This window comes from Sparus aurata, chromosome 9, assembly GCF_900880675.1.
Source record: "Sparus aurata chromosome 9, fSpaAur1.1, whole genome shotgun sequence".
In the NCBI taxonomy this organism is placed as follows: Eukaryota; Metazoa; Chordata; class Actinopteri; order Spariformes; family Sparidae; genus Sparus; species Sparus aurata.
In genome coordinates this window covers 29,012,309-29,028,190 of record NC_044195.1, presented here as the reverse complement: position 1 = coordinate 29,028,190, position 15,882 = coordinate 29,012,309, and the positions used below count along the sequence as shown (strand labels likewise).

The 15,882-nt window shown below is 40.4% G+C and overlaps 1 protein-coding gene across 2 annotated transcripts in view; it reads right to left on the bottom strand.

Moving 5' to 3' along the window:
- dnah7 (dynein, axonemal, heavy chain 7) overlaps window positions 1-12,236 on the bottom strand; it is a 74,188-nt gene extending 61,952 nt beyond the window's left edge. For both annotated transcript variants that reach the window (XM_030429259.1, XM_030429260.1), the window contains exons 1-19: window positions 12,094-12,236; window positions 11,729-11,825; window positions 11,435-11,594; window positions 10,915-10,981; window positions 10,244-10,424; window positions 9,972-10,044; window positions 9,665-9,790; window positions 8,887-9,006; window positions 7,491-7,674; window positions 7,226-7,405; window positions 6,108-6,380; window positions 5,592-5,719; window positions 5,184-5,262; window positions 4,674-4,898; window positions 4,396-4,542; window positions 3,745-3,924; window positions 2,632-2,772; window positions 2,112-2,479; window positions 1,101-1,287 (exon numbers count right to left, since the gene is read on the bottom strand). In XM_030429259.1, the coding sequence (XP_030285119.1) occupies window positions 1,101-1,287; window positions 2,112-2,479; window positions 2,632-2,772; window positions 3,745-3,924; window positions 4,396-4,542; window positions 4,674-4,898; window positions 5,184-5,262; window positions 5,592-5,719; window positions 6,108-6,380; window positions 7,226-7,405; window positions 7,491-7,674; window positions 8,887-9,006; window positions 9,665-9,790; window positions 9,972-10,044; window positions 10,244-10,424; window positions 10,915-10,981; window positions 11,435-11,594; window positions 11,729-11,825; window positions 12,094-12,156 (2,979 nt within the window). In that variant the 5' untranslated portion in view covers window positions 12,157-12,236. The remainder of the gene's footprint in view (window positions 1-1,100; window positions 1,288-2,111; window positions 2,480-2,631; window positions 2,773-3,744; window positions 3,925-4,395; window positions 4,543-4,673; window positions 4,899-5,183; window positions 5,263-5,591; window positions 5,720-6,107; window positions 6,381-7,225; window positions 7,406-7,490; window positions 7,675-8,886; window positions 9,007-9,664; window positions 9,791-9,971; window positions 10,045-10,243; window positions 10,425-10,914; window positions 10,982-11,434; window positions 11,595-11,728; window positions 11,826-12,093) is intronic.
- Window positions 12,237-15,882: the final 3,646 nt, after the last annotated feature.

Below are 15,882 nucleotides of genomic sequence, written 5' to 3'. Positions count from 1 at the left end.
ATAGTGCATGTTTGTTTGTTTAGGTTGTTTTTTTCCAAACTACTCAGCTTCTATTGTCATCCTATTTTTCATTCTGTCATTCTGATTATTAGTACACTGCCTGTTAATATACCAGGCTTGAACTGTGTACATCTCGACTGACAAAATGTTGTGACGCGGTGTTAAACATAGATATAAACACAACACAAAAATTTGCAAAGGAATTGTGTTTGCCACTAACAGTTTTACGATGTGTTTCCAGGTGAGGTTTCAGTTTGTATGTTTTCAGTCTAGCATATGTCAAAAAGTGCCAATCATGGTATTATGTTTGACTGTTTTCCAGTGCCCTAACATGAACATGAAATCCAGCTATTTGCTGACGTGTCCGGTAAACCTACTGATCAGGCTTGTAGTACGTCAATATTTCCAACTGTTGGTCAATTTTGCATCACTGAAACATGTGGTGTAGTTATGGAGGATCAATATCACTCCTGTTATAAAGAAATTATAAAAATACAGCAGCCATTCTGTAGGAAATGGCTCTGTATGCTGGATCAGTCGAATGTGTTCCTGTTCAACCGAGATTGATTGTTTGGAGGGCAAAATGATTGCAAATGAAAGTGTAGACACTATGTCTTTCAGATCTGATTTGAGAAACAAATCTGCTTAAAAGAGGCTGACTGTCCTAACACTACCTAGTACAAATATGTACTAGGTAGTACAAATATTAATTGTCTCTAAATAAAACATCAATAGTTAATAGTTAATAATCATTTTTTCTCTGATGTTACTGTTACTTCAAGAAACTGTTCCTTGCTGATGGCATTGTGTTTGTTCTGGCCACCACCTACTTGCAGGTCTTTAAAGCTAAATGATCTTACAACCTGTTGCACTGTGCAGAATGACTCATTGAACAAAAGGTCAGCCAAAAGTGATATGTGATATCATAGTCTATTGATCCACCAAACAGGAGGGCCATTTTTTTTTACTAATGCCCCTTCAAAGAAATCTTCATGTATTATAGATGGTCTTCCCAACCATTATCGCATCCTGCTACAATAATAATATCATTGAGGAACAAAATCAAACATAACAAAAGCAAATTCAGTCTAACAACTTACCAGGGAAACTTGTTTCATGGTTTCCCTCCAGGTTTTGTCAACAGTTGTGAAACGGCGTCCCTCTTCAGGCATCTGAGTCATGATGTCTGGGGAGCTGAAGATGGGCTCCAGGTAAAGCCAAGTGGACTGCACCTTTAACCATTCATCCAGGATCTCTTGGAGGAGCAGCAACTTGCCCTCCCATTCCCTACAAGACAACATGACTGTATTAAAGTGAGAAGACAGGGATAAGAAACCTTGAATGAATCATTTCAAATTATCACCGCTTGAAGGTAAAAGGGGTTTTGGAATCCTAAATATGCATGAACATTATCTTGCCTTAAATGTCAAATATTATCTGATCTGTAGCGAAGACATACGGTATAAAAACAGTGGCGACTGGCTCTGAATATGCTGAAAAAACATTTCCTTATCCTTCTATGATATCATCTTCGCCCACCCACAAAGTTAGATAATTGCATTATAAAGTTCTCATGCGATAGTGAAAAAAATGTTACAATAACTGCTTTGGCATCCTGCCAAATATGGCACATTGCATTTTTAAAAGCTGCAGGGAATCCTGTGTCAAACTGTGCCTGGCAGCATTATAATATTGCAGTAATATCACAAATTATACTGGATGGGAAAATTTTATCATTTGCTGAACTGAGATACAGATAAAAAACTGAATAGTAATGAAAGAATTATACAGTGTGCTTGAGTGAAACCGTTTTCCAAGTTTCACAAAGAATATTTTCGCTACAAGTCTGAGACAGACAAACAATTCAGGTTGTGTGGCTTCAGTCAGAGGTATCAGGTCTGTTCAGGTTGTTGATTCATTATTCTACAAATATTAATGCTCCAGCTAAGACCCATTATGAGCAAGATGTAGCAGTGTCACTCACCTCTGCAAGGTAAAACTCTTTAGTAATTGCTAAGTCAATAAGATTCAGAATTATGCAATTAAAACTAAAACATTTTTTTTAAAGAAGCCAAGAAAATAATTCTCAAGCAAATCTCCTCATCTCTTACTGTATCTCCACCTCGAAAGGCTTAATAAATGGTGAGCCCCTCATGGTTTGCGTCTTCACAATGTGGTCGTCCAACAGCATCTGCACATCATCCACAGATGATAGGATGGAGGTGCCCGTTTCTCGGTAGGCCAGGAGCATGAACTCCATGTCACCCCACTCGCCGGCCATCTTCTCCATGGCCTTCTCCAAGGAGTACTCCTTGCTGGCTGCCTCGCTGATGCCCTCAAAGCTGCTCAGATGCTGGTCAAGTTGCATGGATATGAAGTTAGCCACACAGGCCTGACCATCAGCTGGCTGCAGGGAGACACCAGCCGCCTCCGACATGGCATCCCAGTGGCGTTCACGTAAGCCTGGGTTGCACAATACCTATGAGGAAGGAGTAGCACAAACCAATTAAATAATGTAGTGGACAGACATTCCCATTTTAATTGATATTCATTCGGTATGATGGAAGGACAACGTAATTGAGTGTGTTATTTTAACTCCTATAAATATCTAATCGCAGTTAAATGTCTTACCTGCACCATAGGAATGTGCTCCTTGAACTCCTCTACCTTAGTCTTCATGGTGGTGGCAATGCCTAGTGCTTTGGGAACATCACTGAAGCCTTTCTCCAGCTTGTACAAAGTACGCCAGTAGTTCCCAACATCTCCTTCCACCTACATTTGAGAGGGGATTTTGATTCACAAAGACACCGGAAACACATGGAATGACTGTGATGAAATAAACTGAATTAATAAAATGTTTACTATATATATATATATATATATTCTATTCCCTCGGTGGAAAAGTCATAGTTTTCCAGCATGAGAAGATGTTTTTATATATATACATATATATAAAACATCTTCTCATCTTTTAAATCTATCTAACTAATATAGAAAAAGATATATGAGCACTGCAATAAGAGCCCACTTTGCTATTTAAATAACTAAAACAGTCATTGAGTATTTGCTTAAATGAGTGGGGTGGTTAGTTGCAATGGCTGCAGTCAAAGAGGTAATAATGACAGTTATAGCAATGGTGATAGCAGCTGGGTATGAAGATGGAGGAAGTGCTTAGTCTTTAAAATGCAGTCGATGCTGACAGCACTAAAAGTGAGGTTTGTATGGAACTTTGCTCTGCAGCGACCCCTCCATAGCTATGGGCTCTCATCCAACAATTGAAAACACCTGGGGAGGCCACTTTCTAAGGAGGCTACTTTATGCTTGGAGAATGAGGGCTGACGGAAAAGGGAAGGAGCAGTTGTATAAATAAAGAAAAGTATAAATACAAGAATAAGTGTCCTGTGCCTTCCCTCGGAAAAGTCATAGTTTTCCAGCACATTAGCATTTTTTCAGGTCTTCCCAGTGACTGGATAAATGGCTCTACGGACATATGAAATCACCAGACACTCAGCATTCCTGAGTTCAAGTTCATACTGCTCCCATGAACCTGGCTTATTATTAAGGGTCAAGACCGGCTATCATTATCTTTGTAAAAACGTCATCTTACCACAACTCATTAAAACTTTAACGTACATGTATGGACTTGGACAGTATAGACGGGGTTTGAATGACAGCATAATGAGAATAAGATACGTCCTTCTCAATTCAAAATACTTAATGGTATGATAATTAAACTTTTGGTACCTTGTCTGGATTCACACCCGAGAGCGGTCCATTGAGCCACTGCTCGTACTGGTTCTGGAAATCAGTGGCTGTCTCATAGAGGCGCAGGAAGGGTATGAGCCTGTCATGGACCTTCTTGCGCTGTGGGTACTGGGAAACAGACCAGCCATAGGCCTCTTCCTCCATGTTGAAATCATTTATCTTCCCAGAGTAGCAGGAAGGTTGGAACAGAAGCAAAGGTAGGAGGATAGAAGGAAGAAAGATAAAGACACACAAAGAAGAGATTGATGGATGAGTAAATTAATATGGATGGATAACAAACATCTGATGAAACTTCTTACATCGTCTATCCTTGAACGAATTTAAAGCCAATACTGCCCTCTAGTGGGTAAATATTTGATAGCATATACTGATGTACAACAGATAAAATGCAATATTCCACTGTACAATGAATGTAAGTCTGTCAGTCAGAAGCATGACCACCAATTCATTTTCAACCTTGAATCATACCACAAAAAGGGGAATGTGCACGCCTGTGTAAAGGGCCCTTATGCACTGGCTATGAAAGGTTTTAGTTTAATGAAGTTCCTATGCATGATTTACTGCCATATTGGCCAACTGACCCCCTTTTTCTACTCCTATATTTTTTTAAGCATTAAAATCCTTATGTACCTTTTCCAAAGCTAACTCCAGTTTTGCATTGAGGGCCTGGGATTTCTTCAAATACATGCTGAGATCCGTCAGCTCACCGTACGTGGTCAACTCCTCTACTTGTACACTGTAGCTCTCCAGTTCTTCCACAAAAAGATCACGGCACATCTGTAATACAGAAAAGCATTTATCATTCACATCAACTATTTAGCTCTACAGTTTTGATGCAAAGGGTCATTCAGATTCCAGTCAACAGACCAGTGGGTCAAAAGATTGATATATACAGTAGAGGCACCGACCTTAAGGTCCCTCTGATATTGCTCTGTCTTTTCAGAAATGATCTGTTGGTGTTCCTTAAAGATGGAAGGCATGCGCTGAAGCCAATGGATGGTCTTTGTGTGGAGCTCCATGTCCAATGGTGAGAGGGTGACGAAGTCCATCAGGTAACACAGCTGTGTGTTGGAGTCTGACAATCTTTCCTCCAACAGGGGCATCTCATCGGTCTCCACCTTACTCATGAAGGCCTGGATGGGGTTATAGGGCAACAACAAACTCAATTAAGACTTCCTTAAATGGTAAAGTTTAAGTGTTTATTTCCTGAAAATGTGTGATTTCGCAGGCTGTGTAAGTTAACCCATGAGCCCTTAACATTAAGTACCTTGTAGCACAACTTAAAATTAAAATTGTCATCTGTTATTACTTACAACTGGATGCCTTGTTGTTTTGTGGACAGGGCTGTGAATGACATTAAGTCGTACATAGCACACCATAACAGGCTTGTCTGTTTGGCATGAATTTGGGGTAGTTACCTTGAGTTCAATCATTGTCTGCGTGTCAGGCGGTGTGCTCAGAGCCTTCACTGCAATCTTCTCAAATTCATTACAGAGCCTGTGAGAGGAGTTTAGTGACACATACAAAGGGTTACACAGATTTACTTTTAATGGCACAACTTCAGCTGTGTAGGACCACTAGAAGGGGCTTATACAGCAGTGGGCCTAAAACCAAAAAGAGTACCACTGCACTTTCTCTTTGACCTGCACAATGTTTATTTCATCAACTTTGGAAAACCTCTATGTGCATATCTCAGCAGTAAATATCAAAGATATGCACTGTTAAGCCCGGTCAGTTTCATTTTAAATGATAGCTTGCTTCAGTTGCATTTTGACATTTTTAAATGGATGGGGACAGAAAAAGTGAAAAACAGTGAACCAACTGACTGGTTGTTGATTTCCCGATGGTCCTGTAGCATCCGATTCACCAGTTTCTGCTGAAGCCCCTGAGCACGCTTGACGAGAGAGTTGATAAGCTCATGTGACTGAACCTCGAACATGCCAAGACGTACAACCTAGAGCCCAAAGCACTGATCAGTAACACACTCACTTCACATCATTTAAGAAAAGATTCTGAAACAAGCATAGAGTCCAGAAAACATCAACTGTAGCTCTTGAGATTTTTTAGATTGATTATGTTTTCAGGATTTGTTAGATAGTTCTCTGGGTTGAAACACAGTTATCATTAGAATCACAGAACAATGACACATTAGTACCCTCATTGCTGTCACTCAACATTTGTTTGGTCTAATTTTAGTAAAATTGCACATATTCTAATCCTACAGTCTAACTCTAAGTTCCTTCAGTCATCACCAGCACCAAACTGTCTAAAACCAACATGTAATAACTTTTATAGGCATTGCATTGCCATTTTAAGTGAGTTCCATCTTGCTGACCAAGTACCTTGCATGCTGTGTACTGGATCTGGTCAGCAAGCTGCTGGTAGTGCAACACCTCTCCCAAGATTTCCTGGAAGGAATGCTGCTCACTGAGGAACTGCTCCAGATCTTCCTCTGCCTGCCTGGATACCAGTGTGGCATATTTATCATACTCGCGGACATATTCCTTGGGCCTGACACACTCAGCCCAGAACACCCTGCGCACTTCCTCCTGATGTGCCTGCAGGATCTCTGGCAGGATGATGGGCTTCAGGGTGTTTCCAAACGTGGAACCTGGCTAAGAATACAAAAAGAAGGGTACTGATCCAAGCAGAAAACATGTTTTTTGTTCAGTGGTCAAGGTAGATGATGGATGAATTCCAGGATTAGCAAGTGTGATATCAAAATATAGAATAAGGTATCCATCCAGACGACATACTGCAGGAAAAATCTACCAACCAATGAGATTCAGCATCAGAACACTTTCTAAACATAAAGCTGTGATAAGAATTTCTCTGTGTTGCATGTAAAATATAATTACATCCAACATGAGAATTTGAATTCACAGGGATTGTCTTGTACAGAAAATGAAATGTGTTTCTAGTGTTCCCCCGTTTCAGACTTTTGCATCCACTGCATGTGAGACATGATATACTGTTTGAAAACAGACTGAACAGAAACTGAATCTAAGGTATGTGTGGCATCTTCTCTGCCATAATATGCTGGGCCAAGCTGGAATTGACTCATTCTTGCCTTCTGTTGCAATTGGACAACAAACACCCATTGTTGCTGCAGTTTGCTAATTGCTGAGACTGTTCCAGTCTGCTTTTCCCAAAGAGCCACGCGGGACAGCAATGAGCTTGTCAATGAATTCTCACTGCACTCAAAAACACTGACAAATGACATAAAGGTGAACAACGATGATGAAAGAAACATGAATAGCATACTCAGTTGAAAAATCAAGGGATCTAAGGTATTCACTTTCTGCAATTTTTTAATATAGTTAGTTTCAGGTTTATTAGACAAGTACAACTAGCTAAGGTAAGATTTAGTGTAGGACTATATTAGACTCAGAAAATGTGTTTCAGCTAGTTGTATCTAACTATCCAGCATGTACAAACCCCAAAAACACACACGTCTTACCCATTCAGGGAACAGTTTGGTTTCCACACGAGGTACCATGTTGATAGAACTGAGCATGAACTCATAGACATTAAGGAGGACCTCCTCGTACAGTTTGAGGTTGGGCTCAAAATTGATCTCTTTGTCCTCCAGGATCAGATGCAACACGAAGCCTGGGTGCTCACAGGCCCGCTCTGACCGCTGTACAAGACAGAAAAATATCACAATTTCAAGTGTCCACCTGTTCATGCATTTGTCTAGCTGGCGTTTTTACACTTTCTCCTACCGGATCAGGGGAAATGAGGTGTGTATAGTCGCTCATTGAGTCTATTGCAAGGTTCTGCAGCTTGGAAGTCATCAGTGCAGCCGCACAGTTGAAGAAAGACAATAGCTTTGGCATGTTGCTAGAGGTAGGCACCAGCTTGCGCCTGCAGCCCTGGTAGTAGATATTTTGCACTTCAGGAAGCCAACTAGTGTAGAAAACAGCAAAACAAAGTACATTTAATTCAAAGGAACGGTTAATACTCAAACCTCAGAGGCATATTAAATAGTCAAATGATAAAATAGGAAAATTAAACTTTGGTGTTCCCAAAGGGGGAACAGGAGCATAGGAGTCCACTGCAGTAAGTGGCTTGATGGTTTGGACAGTAGGTTCCTAAACTTTTTCTGCAAGGCCCTTCTTTAGTAAAAGATGAATATTTTCAAGCTCCATCCTCCCAGACACATACACATCTTTTACTTGCATACACCTATAAAAATGATTTCAAACATTGTAATTAATACAGAATCTTCACTTCAGTGGGACATCTTACAAAAATAGGGAACCTTAATAAGGAAAAAGTCTCCTTTATAGTGGAAGCTCTTAAAGCGCAGCACAGATCTTCTCTTTATTTTACTGTGCAAGAGCATTCATTGCCTTCAACAGATTTTCTCAAAATTGCCTCTCAGCGCAAAAAGGGCCAGCTTCCTGGGAAGACATAAAATATGAATATTTTCCTTGCAAGAAATAAAATGTACTATTGTACTGGTATCATATTTTTCATATTCATTTAGCCTCACTGCACCCTGCTGGCACTGCATTTGATGGTTGAGTTTCAGGGAATGCAAGCTCCTCATACCATCACATTTGGTAACATTCTCATACATGCGGCTGTAAAATCGCATGTGAGTTTAAACATGAATGATTAGATTATCATATTTGAGGCATAGTGTCCTTTAGCTTTTACTCTGACTATGAGCAGAGCGGTAGCACCTCACCAGAGTCAGTTTGTATTCTATGAAAGTCTGTAAATAAGATGATGCATAATTTCCTGAGGTTGGGCAGATACACTGAATATTGTTGTGATATAGCCTCAGGTCTAAATCTCTGACGTACTGATGAGCATGACATTTACAAGTACTCAAATATAGGATTTATTAAACCATTTTTGGAGTTGTGGAGGAGGGCATGCATTTGCTGATGTCCTTCTTACGGCTACCGTTTGATGTTACTACATAAGGGCAATATTATACAGCATGAGTTTTTGTATAGCTCATTCAAAATTAATGTATGCTTCTCTGCACTCCTGGGCTCTATTGAAAGCACACCCCTTACATCTGTGAATGAAATCCACAAAAATAAAAAAGTCCGATTCTGGTTGATATTTTAGCTGAGAACAGGTACCTGGGTGACATGGACTCACTTTTTGAGAAGAATTCCTCTGGCATTATCAACATGTCTGTTGACAATCTGCTGAAACACAGAGAGCTCCATGGACTCCTCTCTGCTGTGCAACTCCTCCACATCTATCAGACGGAGATTTCTGCAAGCAAGTCACCCAGGAGGGTACGATGATGGTCAAACATGGATCTAGTACAACAACTTTATTTGAGGGGGTATTTAGGATGGGGTAGTAGTGGCACAAATTTGACAAAAATCAGCATAATCTATTAATGAACACCTTTTTAGTGCGTGTCAATGCAGTTAAGGCAGCTGCAGGTATTTGTAAAAACTGCTTCAGATCTTGTGCATAAAAATGCAAGACCATTTACTTGTAAATATTTTGAAAGGCCTGGGAAAGTTTCCCCAGATATCTTCGAAACCAGGAAAACTTTTTCTCAAGGAGACAGGAAATATTTCAATGAGGTATAAAGAACGTATGTCTATTATTTGCTATGTGGACATTTTTGATATAAAATGTTTCAAAAATCAAAATATATTTTGGGAAAAATATTTGTCATGAATGTGTAACTATAAATGTATAACTATTTACTTATGTGTAAAGAATGAAGGTAAGAAGCTGCAGTCTGGTGGGGATCCATGTCAACTGGTAGTTATCCGGGATGGATAAGTCATACACATATAACTTTTTTTTATGTGTAAACAATGAGGGTAAGAAGCTGCGGAAGTCTGGTGGTTCAGTACGGTGCTAAAAAAAGCTTTACGTACATAAACTAACAGATAGATCATAGCCAACTTACTCGTAACAGACATGCCAAAGGTGCAGAACCTGAAGCATAGTGGGGTTGATAGAGTGAAGCTTATCCCTCATCCTCTTTCGTGCATGGACAAAGGATTTGTTCCATGGTTTTGGCACTACCTCCACTCTGACAGGGAAAGATAAGAAAAGGACTGTGAACAAACTTTTTAATATGTTAATTCATGATCTGAGAGGCTTCAAGAAATGTTTTACTGACACTCAGGCTGTCCACGTACAAAGTAAAACAAGGACTCTCTATGACAAGAAGAGAAACATGAAACATTCTCCATCACGTCCTGCTGACTTACTCAAGTCTGTGAGGGGGCAGATCCTTCACTTTGTCCTCATTAGTTTCCCGTGAATCTTTGAATGTGTATTTCACTGCAATCACAAACAAAACCTGTTAAGCAAGAAATATTTCATTACCACATTTTTTATTTATAACAAATTCGTAATTTATACATCTTTGGATGCATACTTGTTTTCAATTCCTGATTACAGTGTGGATTTTAAAGATCACATGCATGCATGTAGGTTATATGTTTGCATCTATTAAAAGCCAATACAAAAAAATACACACAGATTGCTGTCTTCATGCTGAACAAATAGTCCTCCTTGATCTGATCAACCAACAGCTCCAATGGTGCATTCAGGCTCCTCAGGTGGCAGGGGACCATTCCCTTAATGTTCTCCAGACAGGAATCCTCCAGAGGAGCCACATCCTTAAGTTCTAACCCTTTCTGGATGAAGTAGTTATATTTCTGATGGAACAGAATATAACAAAAACATTTCAGTTGCTGTAAGAACATTTAAAACAAACAATTTCATTATTTGGGGACAGAAAATAACTGCATCCAGGAAATCATTGATAGTGAGCTTCCATTTTAGCAGAGTATATGAGTCAGTGTGTGAATATTCCAGTGCTGATTTCATTTACCATGCTGTGTGTGTCAAAACGATGTGCCTAGCTTTATTGGTGGTTTTATTGTGGTCTTAGCACAGGCTAGAATTACAAATATCAAAAAGACTGCACTAAGCACAATGTAGGAAACATATCTAGTTACTGCAACCAGTGAGACCACACACAAAACAACACAGCGATTTACAGGCTACCATATCAAATGTCTTGAAAAGCTTATGTAAAAGAACGACAGCACAATGTCTTTATTATGGGAACGTGCACAACAAAAGAGGGCATGTCATATAATATGTGGTGTCAAGTGTGTATTGCTTTTCACTGTTATTCTTTACTGTAAATTTTGGAGTGCCGCGTGGTAGAGAGGTGCCATCATCATCCCCCTCATCCTCCTCCTGGGGGCTAAAGAGGGAGAAAATTGTCAAAATGTGACGCAACAAATAACACTTAAACACACATTTTCGGCTAATGACCATCATCTCACTGAGCTCCTTGTGCTTCAAGCAGGTAGGATCTATATATTACCTTCACTGAAACTTGAATATCATTAAGGGTGGCCCTCATTTACAATCGTGTTGAGTAATAGTTTAAAATGAATACAAAATATGAAAAGATACAGAACTAAAACAAGCTTTTAATTACAGATATAAAGATATAAAAGACATAAAAAACTTTCAATTAGAAACAGGTACAATATCAAATTTATATGGCAGTGGTTAAGTAGTTAGTCAGTTAGTCATGTCATTCCTATCATTCTGAACAATATAGAGGACACAATTGATGTAGAAATGAATTAAACATGAATTGAAACATGAACACAGACAGGAATTAAGCTTAAAAAACTGTGAAACTCACCATATGAATTTAACCATAGTTTCACGTAGCTTCTTGTGCTCTTTGCCAAGCTGTGTGCGAATACTGCTGATATGCTTGGAGGCCTTTCTGCTCTGGAGCAAGTTCTGACCTCCGTAACTTTGACCTGGTCTGCTGTCTGCACCTTCAGTGAGCCCATCTCCTTCAATACACACACACACACACACACACACACACACACACACACACACACAGCAGTTCAAATATGATGTCCTTGGTTAAAATAAAGCAGTACCTAAGAATACTGCTCTGTGTGACTTCAGTTTTAAAACCCACTTTTCTCAGCTGCTTCAGTTCCTTGGGGTCTCTGTATGAGTGGGGGATACGGCGAGAATGAAGGTTTTGTTTCCATCCAGGGCTGTCTTCCGTAGACCTGTACAATGGAGTTTGCCATTAGATTGAGCCCGTTTTCACATTTAAATAGAGAGGCGTTTGGACCAAAACATATGCAACTTTAACAAGGTGGAAAATGACAATAAAAGAGTAATATGGGCATAACGCTAACTGCTTTATTGTCAAGCGCCAACATTTTACTTCCAACTGAAAAAGTTAGCTTAGGCACACAAACACAGTCGGTTAAACGGGACAGACATTTCCTGGTTTCTCTAACTATGTATGAATTTAATGTTTGCTAAACTTACCTGTGGATGTGGTAGTGAGAATACTAAACTATCGATTTTACTTTTCTTCTTGGGTGAACTCATGTCGGTAGTTGTGCAAAGTTATCATAACGAAGCTCCTTAACGAAACACTTGTGCCGTTGCTATGGCCGTTGCTAAGGAAGCCAACGGTGAACTCGCGTGAACTCCGGGACCAACGGGAGTTGGATACTGTATTCATGGTATGAACACAACGTGTTTGGTAAGAATAACATAATGGAAGAGGCACTGTGGAGAGAGCTAAGGACTTTTTTTTTAGCGAGTTTTATCTGAGGATGTTGTATTGTAGACGTGAAATCCAAATTTTATGACTGTCAAGTTATATTTTTAAAGTGGGACAACAGAATATATGTTTGTGTTTTTATGTCTTTATTGACACAACCAACTACTGTTATTTCTATTAATAAAAAATGTTATATTTGTGAGAGACTTTTCATTTTGAATATAATGAACATTTGGAACAAAATGTGCCCATTTATTTAAAGGCGAATGTAAATCTCTATTTTATCATGTTTGTCTTAAATCCAGTTCCATTATAGCAGGTAAAGCACATCCTGACAGCTTGGAATATTACTGTCAGATACTGTTCCCCCTCTGTTCAGTATGAAAGGAGGCTCAGATATCTTTCAAATTCATACTCCTGACTTCTTTCCCCACAACAGATAAGTCCTGTGATTTTTAGGCTGATATCATTAAATTTGACCATTAAATTTGACCTGGTATCATTACATTTGACCATTTAAACAGGGGGAACGCATCCTGACAGCTTGGAATATTACTGTCAGATACTGTTCCCCCTCTGTTCAGTATGAAAGGAGGCTCACACATCTTTCAAATTCATACTCCTGACTTCTTTCCCCACAACAGACAAGTCCTGTGATTTTCAGGCTGATATCATTACATTTGACCATTTAAACAGGGGGAACGCATCCTGACAGCTTGGAATATTACTGTCAGATACTGTTCCCCCTCTGTTCAGTATGAAAGGAGGCTCAGACATCTTTCAAATTCATACTCCTGACTTTGTAGTGGGAGACTACCATCCTTATCCGTCAAATTATTCCACAATCAGGCCCAGTAAATCCACTTGAAGGTTAAAATCCAAATTAAAGGAAAAACAGCCCAGATTTTAGATCCAACTCAGAGGAGAAATCCACTCAGAACCTAAGTTCAGAGCAGAGGTGAAACTGCTCAGAACCTAAGTCCCAAAATCACTCCAGAGACTAAGTCCCAAAACTGCTCCAGAGACTAAGTCCCAAAATTTACTCCAGATCAAATCAAATCAAATCAACCTTTATTTATATGGCGCTTTTCATACAGAAAAGTATCGCAAAGTGCCTTACAGAGATGTACAGAAAAAGAGAAACATCAAATAAAATCAGGAGAAGAAAGTTAAAAGAACCCAACCCTCCCACCCCCACAGTCATGCACAGAGACATACACAAATATGTATACGTTCATACACACATTCACACATACACACACAGCCACGCTGACACACAGACACACAGACACACACACTCACACCTACACAAACACTAGCTGTCACTACAGAGACATGGCCGGGCAGCGAGACCTGAGGTACAGAGGAGGCTAGAGGAAGCTACCTTTGGGGGGCCAACCACACTGGGAGAGATCCCAGTCCAAGGTCGCAGGGAGCACCGCCACAGAGACCACCCCAACCCGGGCAGACAGGAGGCTCCGCACCAAGGTGCAGAGCCCTCTAGTCGCCCGGGCCGGAACTGTCCACGGGACAGCACCCCCCACAGCCAGACCAGAGACAACTCCCAATCTGGCGGGCCCCCTGAGGAAACACTGGAGATTAAAAACTGTTGCCTAAAACAGTAAAGGGTTAAAATACGGAGGCTAAAAACATGAGGGACTAAAACATAAAAGCATAAAAGCACAGAGGCTAAAAACATGGACTAGAACATAAAGCCTAAGTCCAAATCAGAAGCGAGGCAGCAGGTCTTCAGTCAAAAAGGTGTTTATTCCAAGAGAAGTTATAAATCCATTAGGTATCCCCGAACAACTGAGAAATCTCCCCGGATCACCCCCTTTTATACCTGGGGTCGATGTCACCAACGCCCCTTCTTGGACTACCCCCCTCGTCATGATCACGCGAGACTATCATCTTAATATTATTCAATATCTTCCCTAATGGCTGCAAAGTGTCTCACCCAGGCCTCTATCTTGGCCTTGGGTGGGCTGCGGCGTCACCTGTTGCCTCCTAACTCCAGCCCTGTTATTATAAAGGGAGTATCTGACCTTGGTCTTACATCAGGCTCATATTCACTGTTAGCACACAACTGTAAGGTGTATTTCTCAAATAAATGTATATGCATGATCATGACCCAGTTTATATTTGCCACTACAACTTCTTTTCCCAACAACAGGTAAGTCCTGTGATTTTCAGGCTGATATCATTAAATTTGACCATTTAAACAGGGGGAACGCATCCTGACAGCTTGGAATATTACTGTCAGATACTGTTCCCCCTCTGTTCAGTATGAAAGGAGGCTCACACATCTTTCAAATTCATACTCATGACTTCTTTCCCCACAACAGATAAGTCCTGTGATTTTCAGGCTGATATCATTAAATTTGACCATTTAAACAGGGGGAACGCATCCTGACAGCTTGGAATATTACTGTCAGATACTGTTCCCCCTCTGTTCAGTATGAAAGGAGGCTCACACATCTTTCAAATTCATACTCCTGACTTCTTTCCCCACAACAGACAAGTCCTGTGATTTTCAGGCTGATATCATTAAATTTGACCATTTAAACAGGGGGAACTCATCCTGACAGCTTGGAATATTACTGTCAGATACTGTTCCCCCTTTGTTCAGTATGAAAGGAGGCTCACACATCTTTCAAATTCATACTCCTGACTTCTTTTCCAACAACAGGTAAGTCCTGTGATTTTCAGGCTGACATCATTAAATTTGACCATTTAAACAGGGGGAACGCATCCTGACAGCTTGGAATATTACTGTCAGATACTGTTCCCCCTCTGTTCAGTATGAAAGGAGGCTCACACATCTTTCAAATTCATACACCTTACTTCTTAACCCACAATAGATAAGTCCTGTGATTTTCAGGCTAATATCATTAAATTTGACCATTTAAACAGGGGGAACGCATCCTGACAGCTTGGAATATTACTGTCAGATAGTGTTCCCCCTCTGTTCAGTATGAAAGGAGGCTCACACATCTTTCAAATTCATACTCCTGACTTCTTTCCCCACAACAGACAAGTCCTGTGATTTTTAAAATAGCTCGAAGGCGAGCTTTTTGTTAACGCCCGCTTCCTTCGCCCTTCGGGGCATTTCGGATGGGGGCGGGACCAGGGAAACAAACCTCGACGAGGAAACAGAGCTCGATACAACACCTGTTTGCTGGCATGTCTATGGCTGTCACCATCATCCGCCAGAAACTGATTTCCGTCCGCGGGAGCGCGCACGGCCTGTTACGAGAGTTGCCACCCGTCTCGTTTTTCCCATAATTGTTCTCTTTTTTCATCAGCTGTCCCAGGAAAACATACATTTTTCCTGGTCAAATCAGCCGCAACTTTCTTTTTTTCCCAGTGCGTGAATCTACTGACATTTACGGTAATCGTAATGAAACCGCTCTGAAGAGCTGCTGCAGTTTCACAATCAGACCCATGAAACATACGATACTTTTACATTTACAGTTACCATACGATTGTTCTCGGTAATGAGCTGAAGGTATCACAAAGGTATCCTCCCGGATTTCAAAGTATAGGAC